The 15,708-nt window shown below is 42.1% G+C and overlaps 2 protein-coding genes across 3 annotated transcripts in view; both read left to right on the top strand.

Annotated features, from left to right (window-relative positions):
* The window catches only part of LOC109428471 (uncharacterized), a 66,339-nt gene extending 54,769 nt beyond the window's left edge, over nt 1-11,570 (top strand). The window contains exons 2-6 of one of the 2 annotated variants that reach the window (XM_029858773.2): nt 4,658-5,172; nt 5,240-5,397; nt 5,449-5,917; nt 6,110-6,526; nt 10,253-11,570. In XM_029858773.2, the coding sequence (XP_029714633.2) occupies nt 4,658-5,172; nt 5,240-5,397; nt 5,449-5,917; nt 6,110-6,526; nt 10,253-10,280 (1,587 nt within the window). In that variant the 3' untranslated portion in view covers nt 10,281-11,570. Of the gene's footprint in view, nt 1-4,657; nt 5,173-5,239; nt 5,398-5,448; nt 5,918-6,109; nt 7,051-10,252 lie in introns of those variants that run through there. The other variant, XM_019704271.3, reaches the window with a different exon arrangement.
* LOC115257735 (probable ATP-dependent RNA helicase DDX53) lies at nt 1,689-3,173 on the top strand. The gene has a single exon (XM_062850606.1). The coding sequence runs from the start codon at nt 2,600-2,602 to the stop codon at nt 2,978-2,980; it is 381 nt and encodes a 126-aa protein (XP_062706590.1). The 5' UTR covers nt 1,689-2,599; the 3' UTR covers nt 2,981-3,173.
* Nucleotides 11,571-15,708: the final 4,138 nt, after the last annotated feature.

Genomic DNA, 15,708 nt, shown 5'->3' with positions numbered 1-15,708 from the left:
TTTAAATTAGCTTTAGTGAAGTTCACGTAATTCTCAATGACATTTATTAACACGCTAAGTACCGACAGGCGTGGAACTGTTTTTTTGTACATCCATATCTCAGCAGTTAGTGGACCAAATTTCAATCTTTTTAACGGAATCCTACACTATCCTAGAGAGGTGTAGTGAAAGCCGATTGGAATTTCATGCAGCTTACGGTGAGAACCAGGCAAAAACATTAGTTTCACATTTTTAACTTCTTCCGGTTCCGTTTTGTTCCCGGATTGGTTGTGAGTACCATGTCTTTGTAGCGAGTTCTTTCGGAACCTCGACAAGATAGCAACATTCTGTCTTCGGCAAAGTTGTCCAGAACAACAACCACTTCCTGGTGATGCATTTCATAGTTCCGAATTTCCCCACCACGTGGCGCTAGTGTACATAGTGACTTCCGGTACGACTTTGGTGGGATATAGCACGAGATTTAAGTCAGACAGAAAGGTGCGGTATTTGGAAAAGTTGTTCAGAACTGTGAGTACTTCCAGGTAATGAAGAGCATAGTCCCGACTAACACCACCACGTGGCGCTATATCATTAGAATGAAGCCAGATAGGAAGGTGTGATCTACGGAATTGAACAACCAATCCGGGAACAAAACAGAACCGGAAGAAGTTAAAAATGTGAAACTAATGTTTTGCCTGGTTCTCACCGTAAGGCATGGTACACAAATTACGTAACGCTAAAATCGGCGATTTCAGACTCCCCCCTCCCCCTTGTAACGCTTTTTGTGTGAAAACCAAAAATATTTTGTATGGCTTGTAACGCTAAGCTAGACTCCCCCCCTCCCCCTATAGCGTTACGTAATTTGTGTACGATGCTTAAGCTGCATGAAATTCCAATCGGCTTTCACTACACCTCTCTAGGATAGTGTATAGGATTCCATTAACGCAAAAAGATTGAAATTTGGTTCACTAACTGCTGCGATATGGATGTGCAAAAAAAAATAGTTCCACGTTTTTTTGCCTGTCGGTACTTTACGTTACAAAAACCCTGTTGGTATAAGCAGTGTTAATAAGTTCTGGAAGCTCTTGACGGCGTAGTTTGAGAAACTCGAGAAACACCCTTATTGCCTTGATAAATTTTGTCTGGAAATTGCTTTTATGAGTTCTTCCATTAAATTTTAAATCAACACCCTAGACAAATTTGGAAATTTGATTTAAAAAATTTAAAATAAATATTGTGGCTTCGTGGTCGTGCGGCTAGAGTCACCAAGCACTTAGTCGCATCGTACTGAGGAGCGCGGGTTCGGTTCCCGCCGCAGCTGTCAGGAAAAGCTTTCGGCTGTGCCACTGGGCGTTGCATGCTAGTCCGTTGTCTAGTGTCGTGCTACCTTCAAAGAGCGAATAGCTCACTGGAAGCATTGAACGTGTCCGTGTCTTTAAAAAAAAGTCTACTGAAATCTATCATGATACTTGCTTAGATACTTGTTAGGAGATTTGCCTGTTTTTTTAAAGTATTCTGCAGATGCTACGTAAAAGTTTAGCCAGTGAATCGACAAACCTAATTTGTTACAACTTCTTACAGACTGTTGAAACCATTATTAAACTACTAGAAAACTTTTCTCAAGCATACTGTCAAAAATCCATCCAATACACTCAATTGACTGTTGTTCACAGATATTCCGAGAATATACGAAGGATTTTAACAACAATCAATACGAAACTGGAAATTCGCCCGTGACTCCAGTTTCATCAAATTTCAACGACCCTAATCCCCCACTACATCATTTTTGAATGACCAGAAGGAGGCGGCGCTTCTAACATTTTTGCTGTCAATCAATTTACCCATCGTTCTTGGGACTTTATCGTTCTTTTGTTTTGTTTTTTTTTTTTTTCTTTGCAATGCGTTTCAACTGACCCTAGGTTTGGTGGTCTTTGACTGACCCAAGCAGTTTTGGTGGGTAAAAAAAGATCACCCCAAGATTCCCGATCGATGCGGACAAACCGTCTGTGCCAATTCCAAACCAAGTGCAGACATTCGAGCAGGCTTTCCGTGAATGTTGGAGAAAGTCAAGAAGCAAGGCTTCGCAATACCTTCCCCGATTTAGGTCCAGGCTTGGCCGGTGCTACTCAAAGGCCAGATCTTCGCCAGATTGGAATTGATCAAACTGAAAATCGGAAAACGTTGGCTTTCCTATTGCCGGCGTTTATCCACATGATTTCGCGAGCCCGGGGTGAACCAAACGTTCTAGTGATGGCACCAACTCGTTAATGGGCCCAGCAAATTGAGGAGGTATTCAAGTATTAATTTCGGAACATCAAAGCAATTTGTCTGTACGGTGGTGGCGATCGGAGAGCGCAGATCTAATGAATAAGACGGCCGTTCACGTAGACTATTCGGGGGGATGGAGGAGGTCTGGTCAAAGTCTACGAAGGGGGAGGGGGGCTCGAGGTCAAGGGTGGCGTGGAGATCGTCATTGAGACGCCCGGTAGGCTGCCAACGTAATCGATAATACACCATCATCTATCTGGTATTGGACGAGGCGTATCGTATGTTGGACATGGGCTTTGAATCGTAAATTCGAAAACTCTTGCTGGACATCCGGCTCAATGAGCAGACCATCATGACGAATGCGACGTGGCCACCGGTTGTCCGCCGGTTGACCCATAACTACATGAATAATCCGGTGCAGGTATACGACGGAAACCTGGATCTGGCCGCAACGCACACAATCACCCAGCAGATCGAGGTGATTGATGAGGAGGATAAGTACATGCGGGTGATGAACCTCGTGACCGACATAGGGCCCAATGACAAGGTCATCATCTCTTGCGTCCGGAAAACGAGGGCTGATGATCTGTCGATCGAGTTTGTTCTGTCCGGCATAATTGTATCAGCTTGCACGGCGATCGGGAACAGGCTGACCGTTAGCAGGCCCTGGAGGACATCAAATCCGGCGATGTGTGGGTCCTTATCGGAACGAATGTGGCCTCACAAGGGCTAGATATCGAGGGAATTTCACACGTTGTGAATTACGACTTCCCGCGGAATATTAGGGAGTACGTGCACTGGGTGGAACGGACGGGTCGCGCTTGCCGAAGTGGAGTTTCCATGAACTTCTAAATATTTGACATTCAATTGTGTGTGGGGTAAATAAACATCAAAACTTGGTTGCGATGTTGGTTGCTTAGATGGACGGGCGAAAAGCAGAGGCATCGCTTCAAGCGAAATTACAAGCAGGCGAATATACTGGGGGAAAGTGGGAGAGCGAATGGCGTTATAAAATTTAACGGATTTGTTCCTGACATTGGTATCTTTAACTTAAGTCTATGATTTTAATGTGAGATTTGTTCGAAAACTTCACGCTACACAAAAAATTCACTTGTTATAAAATAATATTGAAACAATCAAATCGCCATTATGTTAAGTTTATTTTTCAAGCAATTTCTGCTCATGAGATGCCTCCAGAGATTATTTATTCGGATCACTGGTTTCTGAGATATGACAGTTCAAAAATAAGTTGTCTGAAAAAAAGTGTTTTACGAAAACGGTTGTAGCTTCGTGATAGGTTAACCAATCGACCTCAAATCTGTACTAATGATGCACATACAATAGGTTGATAAACACTAAACAGTCAAATTTTGAGAATTTTTGGTGTACTCTATGAAAAGTTACAGCATGCTGTAAAAGTTGCCTATCCCAAACATTTTGGCCACCCCCTTGTATTTAACAAAGCTATTGTGATAATGCCTACACAGCGCAGCATTTTTTTGTCTCAAGAGCAAACTTATGTGTCTCTGACAGATTTTGGGCCGCTGAATCCGAATCCGGGCTCAGATTTGCTCCAGCACGTCACAACTTTGAGCTATTCCTCAGTTTATAGGGAAAAATATGCTTTCGGATTTTTTTTACTGCAAGCCATTAAGCATGGAAATATATTTTTAAGCAATCAAAAGGTAAATTGGTCAATTAACATCTATATTAACGACTCATGAATAATATTTCGTTTTACCAAATCAAATTTGAAAGATTTAAGCATTTCAGGTACATTGAATCATCGAAACATGCTTGGAAACATGCCATATTTTTTTTTTTATTTGGCGTTGAAAAATCACGGGTTACATGCGGATTGCAAAATTATCTATCTTCAATGTTTTGAGAGTTCCTCATATTCTATCTGGGGTAATGTACACATAAGGTACATTGCGTTTTTAAGGCAGATGTACAAAGTTTTATTTTGTCGATTTCGTGCTCCTTAAAACAGGCTTGAAAAAGCTTGCTTGCTGTTCACAACATCAGCGTGGTGCTGGCGTCGCCTGGCGATGGTCGCCAACCACGTGACGAATAGAAGGTTAACCGTCGATACTATTGGTACACTTTCTTCGAAGAATACATATCAAATACAGAATGAATATATACATGTGAACAATAAATGAGTAATAAATGCATGATTTGATATGTATAAGGGCCCAAGACTTATGAGTTAAGCGCACGGGTATTCTGCACAACCATGCTGAGGGTGACGGGTTCGATTCGCGATCGGTTCAGGATCTTTCCGTAATAGAAATTTCCTCGACATCTTTGGGCGAAGAGTATCTTTGGACCTGCCAGGTTTTGTCCCAATAGGGACGTTCGCCACGAAGAAGATGATCTAACATTTTCTTATTTCATTCCTCCTCAGGTGATAGTAATCTGCTTTCTATCGATCATCCCATGGCCTGGTCCGAGCGTGTTCAAAATATCCTGCTCCCGCGACAGTTCCCGAGTGGTGCGCAAAATAGTCCAGTCCAAATGGTTGCCCATCCTGGAGAAGTACCAGGTCACACTACCGCTGGAATGTCCCTTTCACCCGTTGCGCGACATCTTCGGTCCGCAGCAGGCAGCCAAAAAGCAGAACCGCCCGAGCCAGTGGACCTGCGGTCTGTGTGGTAAGAGTTTCTTCGAAGAGAAACACCTCGATATGCACTTTGAAAACCGCCACAAAAGCAACATCAACACGGCGGAGGACGCCGTCTGCCTGGCGGACTATTGCGACATGATGCGCTGCGAGGTGTTGATCGCCAAGGATGCCACCCTGTCGTTCGGGGGCGATCCTAACATGATGTCCACCGATATCGAGGTGTGGAACGAAGCAACTGCCTACCGGACGGCCCTATCCACCGCCGGCCCAAGGGACTTGGCGAAGGTGCCAGTGAGGTAAGGTTGAACGAGTTGCACAGCGAAATTCAACATCTGAGTATGTACCTAATCTTTGCAATTCCAGGAAATCTCTACTTCCAAAGATCCTACAAACGATCAAGAATGACATCCTAAGCGAACGGAAGTCGCCGATTTCGGCACTCAGTGCAAAAGGCTTGTCCAACTGTGAAGTTCCGGCCAACAAACGGAAGTCCCGTGTGAGAGAGCACTCGGGAAGTGACGGTAATGTGACAGGTATCTATCGGTGGCCATTGTTGCATTCGTTCTTTTCAGATGACCATGGGGTGGAAATTGACGATGAAGAGGAGGAGGACGATGACGAGGATGACGAAGACGATGAGGACGAGGAGAATGAAAACGATAGCAATGCGACATCGCAGTGTGAGCAGAATCTGGTGGATTCTTCGCTACCGCCGGTTGATCGCAAACAGCAGAAGCTGTCGGAGATGCAACGAATGAAAGCCAACTGCAAGGTGGAGGAGTTGGATCAACTGAAAACGCGTTGTGAAATTCTGGTACGGGACTGTATCGTTGGGCTGCTGGTTCAGCTATCCTTGGAGGATTTTAAGAGCATGGAGGAAGAGATGAATCGAGCCGTCTGTTGGTACCTGACATGTGAGAGGTACTGGGAAGACGGACCTTTGGATCAGCGGCCATTCCCGTGGGGACTGGTGTTCGTCCTGGTGATGGTCCTATCGTTGGGCGTGTGCTTGTGCTACTATATCATTTGGATATTGTTTGAGTAAGTGTTGCGGCAAGCGCTATTTCCGAAAATGATCATACTTTTACTTCAACTATGATCTTTGGAATCGTTTTGATAGTATTTGAACGTTTTTCTTTCCATGTCTTCTATTCCACAATTGGTACATTTTTCACTTGTGTGTTATGTTCTATGTGTTTGTGTTGGTGTGTGAACTTGATATGAAACATGCAGCGAAGACCATAGTCCAATGACCAGTAACCAGATAACGGCTCATCCGAGTCCAACGCATGGACGGCACTACCTGCAGCCGCAGGCCAGCATCTACCACTTGGCGGATGGTGGCCATTCGGCAACCAGCCTCAACAGTTTGGGCCAGATGTCCAACATGAACGTGACGCCCGTGGGCGTTTCCAGTGGAACGGATCTACAGCATACGCCGCAGATCCACGCCACACAGGTACCGTACGGCGACGAAGGCGGCTACGGGTACGCTGCCGGAAGTGGATCCAACGCTGTGGGGACCGACGGAGCAGCCATCGTGGGAGCTACCATGGCCGGAGCCGGCGGCGAGTTCAGCGAACTGGGCCAAAGCGAGCACTACATCTACGTGACGTACCCGCCAGAACTGAAACGAAGACTACTCGAAAGGTATGGTAGCGACATTTATATGCAACTCTTGCGGAAAAATGCCTATGAATACTATTAGCGGTTTTCTTTCGGTGTCGTGATGCGTGTGTGCCACCTTTGTCTCTGTTGCTCCTAATGTGACCATTTATTTCTGTCTCTCTTTATTAAGTGTCATCTATCTTTTTCACATTGCAACATACATAGAGTTTCGAACGTTTATGACAGATGCTACTTCCATTTGGGTGCAAATGATCTCGTGATGGATAAACTTGTTAGGCTTTTTTACTTGCAATCATTAAAATTGCTGTCTACAACAGCATTTTATCCTTGATGTAAATGCGAAGCAAACGGATTGACTGGATCTCATGAAAATTATGCCCTAGGTTCTTTGTACTTATCATTTTTTATCTTTGCTTTATTATTCATATGGGACAGTTATCAGAAAGCCGGCTCCAGAGGCACGTTAGCGTCCAATTGAGGCATTTGTGAGATAACAAAGAATGACGAACAACTACGATACGTTTATTACACAGCTTTATTTGACTTACAATCAGGCTTATTCTGTGCGGCGTGTGAGGTGAGACGAGTCGAATGAGGTGACAAAAGTCAACTCGCCCCATTTGATTTACATTAGTCGTCTCACGTTACGTGAGACGAAACCGTCCGTCACACGCCGCGCAGAATAAGCCTGAATAGCTGTCCAGACGTGTCTTTCACGGACATCGTAGCACATCTTAGTTCCACTAAGGCAACGTAAGACATTGTATGGGGCTGTCCATTAATTACGTAAGGGTTTATGGAGGGAGGGGGGGTTTGAGAAATCTTACGCGCCATGCAAAAATTTTTGGGTTCTCATACAAAAAATCTTACAAGGGGGGGAGGGGGTGTCGAAAAATCGCTAAAATTCCCTTACGTAATTAATGGACAGCCCCTATAGAGGAGGAAAATGTCGCCGACTATGCATTTTTCGTCGTCTACCTCGGGTGTACAAGAGCGTTTTATTTCCTTCTCGAGAGCCGAATAGCGCTGATGGACTACGGCTATGGCTCCTCGTGTTTTTGCTTGCTCAATCGCAGCTTTGGCGTTCCTTCGCTCTTCTATCATCCTCCGTGTATCATCTGTTATCCACTGCTTTCTCCGGGTGCGTAGCTCACCCAAATTATTCTCGCCAGAGAGATGGAGGCGTTCTTAATGACGCTCTATTAATCATCTACATTGTACGTATCCGTGTCTTAAAACTTCCGGATTATGCTCATCACGGTTCTCCAGCTCCTCGACGATCTAGAAGGCTCGGCTGATGCAGCTATAGTCGATTGGATTCTCCGTGACGCCATGGGAATTTCACGTCAGTTTGTGCACTATTCGATGGGGTAAGAGCAATCCCTCATACACCAGGTGAGACTTCGTCAGCTAGTCGCAGTCCCCAGCGTGCACCCGGAACCCTTACTTAGTTTTTCACATCATCTTCCATAGTGCCTAAGAACAGTCTGATTCTGATTAGCTACACAGGAAATCCGTTTCAGACCATGATTTTTCATAGCTCCGTGCGATCTGTGCATACAACAGTATGCTGCCATAAACAGGAGTTCGTTCGTAAATTACGTAACGCTAAAAGGGGATGGAGGGGGTCTACCGCTGTGTTACGCTCCATACAAAAATTCAAAATTTCTCATACAAATGTTGTTACGTCGCGGAGAGAGGGGGTCTGCACTGGCGTAGTCGTTTCCTCCGTTGCTGTGTTCTCCCGTGACTGTTCTCCACGCCATTCAGGTGTTCATCGAAGTGTTGCTTCCACCTTTTGATCAAGGATGTTTTCGATCACCCGGCAATCATTTGACTCATTTATCCATAACTCAGTTCAGAAGCATAATATTGAAATGAGATGTTCGGCAAACTTGTAGATAAGACTTAGTGTTTTTCCAACAATTATCACCAAGGGCGCCATATCCTAACTCTCATATATGCGGCGTGAGAGCGCTAGTACCACCTACGAAAAATCCGATCGTTTAGTATGAGTACACTGGAAGACGGCTTGCGGTAATGACCACCACAAAAATGTTTTCAAATTTACCATGGTAAAACGTGATCATCGACTCGCAAGCGCTTCTTGTGTGTTTTGTTTCTCCTAATATCAACCGGTAGCGTGCGGGCCTGGTGATCTCAAGGTTCATGGTTCGAATCCAGTTGCCAACAGAAACTTTTTTGAATTGTAAATCGGGTCCATGGTAAAATTGAAAACATTAATCTGTTGAATTGAAACGAAAATCAGTCTGCACAAATTTAGTGGCGTTGTGTATTTAAATTGACCCTCAGAATAGTAATTTCAACCGCAAGCCGTCTTTCAGTGTAGGTAGTACTAACACTTTTACGCCGTAAATATAAGAATTAGAATGTGGCGTCCTTGGTGATAATTGTAGGAAAAACATTAATCTACAAGTTTGTCGAACATCACATTTTAATATTAGGCTTTTGAACTGAGTTATAGACAAATGAGTCAAATGATTGCCAAATGATCGAAAACATCCTTGCTTTTGATCACCTCACGTCGGCCTGTTAAGGACAGACTTGTTAGAATCCCAAAATGGCCGCCACAATGGCCGACTTTAGTACCTACTCACGAATTCGAACGCACAAATATCTTCGTAAACAAAACCAGCACACCTGATCTTCTTATTTCAAGCTTTTTACAAGTGAGCAAGAACAGAATAATAAAATGCACTGTTGTTTGAAGCTTGCTTCTTGAGATTTGTGCGTCTGAAGTTCTGATGCACTGTTAAAGCGGGATTTCAGGACGTTTGTCCTTAAGAGGATCCCGTCTTTGTCCCTGCATATTTCGGCTCGCGACACGAAGCCGTTAGTTGCGGGATGTGTGTAAGATAAAGAATATATAGAGTACAACTTACGTTTAGTTTTGCAAGATCAAGCATTCAATGATTGTCTATCGATATTTGGAAAACCTAATGTGGCATTATTTAAGAATATTTAAATGGAGGTAGCATCAAAAACCAGCTACTTTAGCAACGATCGGTTTCACCAGCCTTCATTTAGTCCGAACTAGTGGAATCATCTGACGCGAAAATTAAGCATCTTAGATAAATTTGTCTATTTATTACGGATTCCAACTCATATTGCATGTCCCTAAGTTCCTATTTTATAAAACTAGTAATCTATATTTAGGTCTCATGTACGACAAGATTTAATTAACAAGAGGTACGTTTTCTTCTTTATCTACTTCATCTTAAAAAAATACGATAACTAAAGCCAGCTTGTGTAGACCAAACAATATGATATTTGATCGAAAAGTTAGGTTCGAAATATTTGTATTATTTAGTTTACCTATTCTTGACAAATATAGGTTCTAGGTTGACTTAAACTATAAATATCGTACTGACTGTTTAGATCCTTTTAAAGTCCTCAAAGCAATAGTTACTAAGTGTTCTGAAATCGATATTTCCGCCCTATTCTTCTAAGCTCAGTAGGTAGCGCTTCTCACAAGTTCACATCAATCTCCTACAGGAAGTGATCTCGGAACGACTTCATTTCAGACGCATCACTTGCTATACATAACCTCTCCTCTAGAATCGTAGCTGCTTTTGCATTTCCTGCCAACTTCTTCCGTTTTGCTATCCCTTCCATCATCGTGGTGTGTGTCCCACTGAGAGTCGCCCAACAACATTTGAACTAGTTAGTAAATCGAACATTTTCTCGTTTTCTTCTTGTTTCATACATTTTCTTTTCTTCCTTTAGCTGCTACAATAGAACGACCCGTCTATGAAATTAGATTGACACTGAATGGTCTAGTAGAACCAAACAAAAAAAAACAAAGACAAATATATAAATATAAAACAAATCACCCTTTTAGGAACACCTACACAAACTTTAAGTAGCCCAAAAGGACTGTAAACTTTTGAAACAATGGAAACTTACTGACTATTGATACCGAATTTGTAGGACTAAATTGTAACAAAATCACTATTTCACAAAAAACACGCAAACGTTTATACCATTTCCTAGTGAGTCGGTAAGATGAGTCGAGAAGATGAAATCACGACAGTGGCTTTTGGAAACCTATAGATGCAATGGGCTGCGCTATTGTTTGTTTTAAAAAGCATTATACCTAGTAGAGTAAGAATTCTTAAGTTTTAGCACAAATTTGTTATTTACTTGACAACTCCTAGATCGCCTGGACACGTTAGAATGTAGTACAATACTTTGATTTAGTTAAGAGACATTTAGTAGAAAGCATTCATTCACTTCCACCAACACTTTAAAACCATGACCAAGCCGAAAGGCATTTAGGTTCCATCTTTCTATACGTATACTAGCTGAAATCCAACAACGCGAACTTCGAATTATCTTTCTACAACTATAAAGTACAAACCATGCGCTGAGAACGAACAAACAAACTAATCGCGAATGTCGACAGTCCTGCTTCAAGTATTCAGTCACATCAAAGTCGATTCGCGATCATTTTTTCAACATTCCTTTCAAAGCATCACATTTCGGCAGTGCTGTTAAAATATTAACGTTGAACCTTTCAATAAAAAATACTAATACTTGTGACATGAATTACCATGCTACAAGTGTTTGGAAATGAGTTCCTGCTAAAATCAATGAGAATAAGTCAGGAATCATTTCTACGACACTTTGTACAGCGGTGATCGTACTACGCGTTCAGATCAAGCTAAAATGCATGCTGCAACAAACAAGAAAACTAAAGGTTGAACCGAAAGAATGGATAATCAATTTTTCAAATATGTACCATATAAAGTAAAATCTTATGCGAGTATGAGAATAGTACATTAAATTTAATAAAAAAAAATAGTATTGATTTTTTCCTTAACATTCTCATTCTTTTGGACACGTTCGGAAACCAAGAAACCCAAACTACTATTTTTCACTACATTAAAAAAACTGATGCTCTATAGTGAAATAGGTCCCGTAGTGTAGCAGAAACCAAGTTCTAGTATTATGAAAAGTTACTAAGCATCGCGGCTGATAACTGCCGGTTGGTGCAAATAAGGTAATTTGAACACATGAATAAACAGAATTTATAAAATAGAAATTAGGCTTGCGTTATAAGTTAATATCACAGCGCCCATGCATCTCCGCCTGAAAGAAAAATCATTTTTGTGTTTTCGGCGCAGTATTCCTTGGCCAATTCGCGCACTTATTGTAGAAGACACCATAGCGATTAAACATACCAGCGGAGGTCTATTAGCGATTTAGCACCTTTTTCGCACTCTATTTTGTTGCAACGGGTAATAAATGGAAGAATATAGAATCACAGTACGCAGTATGCAGACACTTACAGCGAAGACCACATCATTAAGAAGACTTGCAACACTGCTGGAAATCGGGAGTCTATGCTACCAGCACCAGGGTGAAGGTGGCACTATTCATGAGTGTGTGTGAATTTTCTTACTCGCACCAATACACTCTCACACTTTTACACAAAGGTACCACCTTAGCTCACCAGGCGGCGCTGTCGTCGGTGACGCTTGCCGTTAGTATGGGAAAATAACAGAGTTGCATGTCTTCTTGATAAAGTAGTGTTCGCTTAAAGTCAAGCAACTGCGTAAACTGCTCAATCGACCACCGCGGAAGCGCATAACAGCTACATATGTATTGCTAATTTGGAGAAAAATTTCCGCTTTACGGTAGATTGAAAAGCTACCGCAGCTGTCAAATCACTGATTTTCACCAAGGTATCATCAATCAAGTCAAGGATGCCTTGGATACGACGCCGATGATCATTGTTTGTTGTTGCTTTTTAGAGCAATTCACTTTGCAAGCATACTTTGATTTGGTCATCACATCCACTGATATGATGATTTTCATGGCTGCGGTAGAACTTTGACAGCTGCGGTAGGACTCGGCGGCTACCGCAGAGTGGAAATTTTTCAAAAAATCCGCAATACAAAAGCCGTTTACTTTGGCGACCACGAAGTCCTCGTAGGTAGTAGACACCAACTCCTGGACGTGGTATTTACCCGTCGTCCATATCACCGCCATTTTTTTTCGAACTAATCCGTGACCTAATTGGCTTCTTTAGCGGTGTTGAGATAATTCCATATTCTGAATCTGCACGCCAAACTGAGCCGAAATCCAAGTTTTCATGAATTTTGGAGCCCGGGGACCTATTTAAAAATCAATTTGAAGTTTGTATGGGAGCGATTTGTCAATTAACCCCTCATTAGATTTTGTACTGGGCGGAGCTGTCAAGCAGTTGCGCAGCTGTCAAAAGGTGATTTGAATGAATCTTTTTGAAATTGATTTTAGGTATCAAATCAAAGTTCTAAAAATCTGAAAAAATCATAGAGGCTTAGAAAAAGGTGCTCTTTCGTATAAAAATATAAAATCATTGAATTTTTCTAAATTTAAAAACCCAATTGCCGCTACCGCCGGATACTCGGTATTGGTCCGCTACGATAGCAATATCCGTCCTCCACTCCGAAATTGCCTGACAAAGGAGTTACTGGGCTACGTCACAGTGGTACAGGTTCAGCTGCATTACCTGTTCTGTGATTTGTCAGCCTGTGCCAAGGCTACCTGTGACCCTGCTGAGTCTTTCCGTTGCCTAACGGCGGCGGTGGTCGTGACAAGCTCTTCAGAGTCACCTTCGCTGTAAGTGCCGTCACCTCAATTCCTCGCCAAGGATCTCTTCCACCAGACTTCTGTAAACGGCGTCCTTGCGTTCCTTATCGCACTTGAGCTCGAGGATCATTTCACCTGTATGAATACGTCTAATACTGCGCACATCGGCTCCCAGATCTACGAGCTTGGCGTCACTTCTTATCGCCTTCAAGAATCCCGAGTACGTTAACTGTTCAGTCTTGATGACGAGCCCGTCGCCCTTCTCGAGAATATTAACTCATTCGTCAGAAAGAAACATGTTACAAAAATTTAAAAAAAATATTACAAAGTACACTTCACGATATACATAGAACCTTACAAATGCAAAAACTAGGAGTATCACAAATTGACGCAGCACAACACATAACATAAATATGCCCTGTTATCCAGATGGATAACATCTTCTGCTCACAGGATGACGAGGTTTCATGTATTGGTTTGGGTCCATCAGTCATCCTGGAATTGTATTTTAGTTGGCAGTTTGCCTTTTAGTTCACAGTCTTTGCTGGTGTGTTCATAGCCTGGTTTCGTGTAGGAAAACTAATCCTAATCGGGCATCTCGTTTCGGGTTTCATACCTAGAGTTCTATGACTTGAAGTCTGTGCCAGGGAAAGGTTTACTTCTCTTGTATTTAATCGCGGCCCGAAATGGCCTAAATGTTGGCAATCGAAATAAGATTGCACTTCATGGGCCGCTATTCTGCCAAAACCCTATAAATGTTAATTATTACAAGGGGAATATTTACAAGTTAAAATTCAACATGTAACACAAAGAATGCACGTATATTAAACTTTAAACACATTAAACAATTATTCTGTCTTATCATTGTAACAAATATTTATACCCGTAACAAACAATGAATATTATTTTAGGAAGTCAAGGTTTGCTAAGGCTGTTGCGAGTTCCCAGTTCAGTGAGTGAAAACAAAAAAAATACGGCATCTATTAGGCCTATGAAAATATTTTTTGTCATCCCCTTTCCCCTTAAAAAATCCCGAATTATTGAAGGGGCGAAAAAAACATGGCCCACAACTCCATTTTCAATAGAAAATAGCTGCCCCATAGACGGAGTTTACGTCAAAATGTTTTCAAACAACTATTTTTCAATAGTTGAAACATATTTTTTCAATACTCGGCATAGGGTCTGGGACCATTTGGGCAGGAGCACCTATTTTGGGCACTTGCTGCTGTAACTCAGTCAATTTTGAACCGATTGGCTTGATTTTCGAGACACGATCAGCTAGGCACAGTAGCTAGTCATGTTTGAAAATTCAAGTCAATCGGTTTGAAATTGACTGAGTTATAGCAGCAAGTGCCCAAAATAGGTGCTCCTGCCCAAATGGTCCCAGACCCTACATTTTAATTTTTTTATAGCTTTTTTCTTTTTTGTTTCTTATTTATTTTTGTCCTCGTACCCGATGAGGTCTCGGACATAAAAGAAAAAATAATATTTGCATCGGCCTTATTATGGTTATTATTATGTCCATTAAACATTCAGAAGACTTACATTGAACATTCAGAAGATTTACTGGACATGAGAGCAGCTGACACTGACCCTTTTGAGAGCCCATGGCTGAAATGGACCCGGATACCTACTTGGATTATCGGCGAACGGCAACTCATAATGGACCCCCAATCGGACTGAAAAAAGTAACAACCAACAGCCAACGCATCACATCCTCGTGCTCATCATTCTACCATGATAGGGTAGAAAGTGAAAGCAGCGCAACGGCAACCAGTTCGATGTAGTATAATTGGAATAGAATACATTTACACATACAAATTGTAAGTACAGTTTCCAATTGGAATCGCTCACGCAGTGTCCTACCCAAGTAACAATCCTAATTCTATTTGGTTTTATTTGTTTTTATGATAGTTTTATCGGAACATTACATATTCTAGTTGATCTTATCGGAGTTTCAGCTGAGCATAACTATTCTTCATCAATATGTGGTTTTAAAAACACCTCCAAGAATACTTGAGGTTCAGTTCATAAAACCATAAACACAACAAGAACTGTTGAACTTATTTTCAGTTTTATAAGGTTCTTGTAGTTATCTTCAATCATCCGTTCTTGATCAAGAGCAACTGTTCTCGCATGAGAACAGTTTGGTACATGAAAAATACAAGAAAAAACATGATTTTGATTCTCATCGTTCCATTATTGCTGCCAATCAAGAACACCTACCCGGAAACCCAACCGCGACGCGATGCAGTGCCAAGTTCCTCCGGTTGTAGCATCCGAAATGAGGTGGGTTTGGTCATCCAGGACGTCGTTTCCCTTGTAATCGGGAATCAAATAATTGACCTGCAAAATCACTTACCTGTTGGAAATGCTGACCGGAGGAATAAGGCGCTGCACCACATCAAGGCCGGTTCCCGAAAAAGGTCTGCCTGTTTGGCAACGGTACCGGGCTGATGATTAAATTTATCGCACGAAGTTCACAAAATCCACCGCGGTGCGATAATTTGTTGTTTGTTTACAATTTGGCGTACATGATTTATGACGTTCTTTGCGGAGTTTGCATAAACCTACATCAAGAACGTTATAAACCTGAGTACTCTTGA

The sequence above is a fragment of the Aedes albopictus genome, chromosome 2 (genome assembly GCF_035046485.1).
Source record: "Aedes albopictus strain Foshan chromosome 2, AalbF5, whole genome shotgun sequence".
Taxonomy (NCBI): domain Eukaryota; kingdom Metazoa; phylum Arthropoda; class Insecta; order Diptera; family Culicidae; genus Aedes; species Aedes albopictus.
The sequence above is the reverse complement of the archived record's forward strand: the minus strand, read 5'-3'. Positions and strand labels throughout refer to the sequence as shown.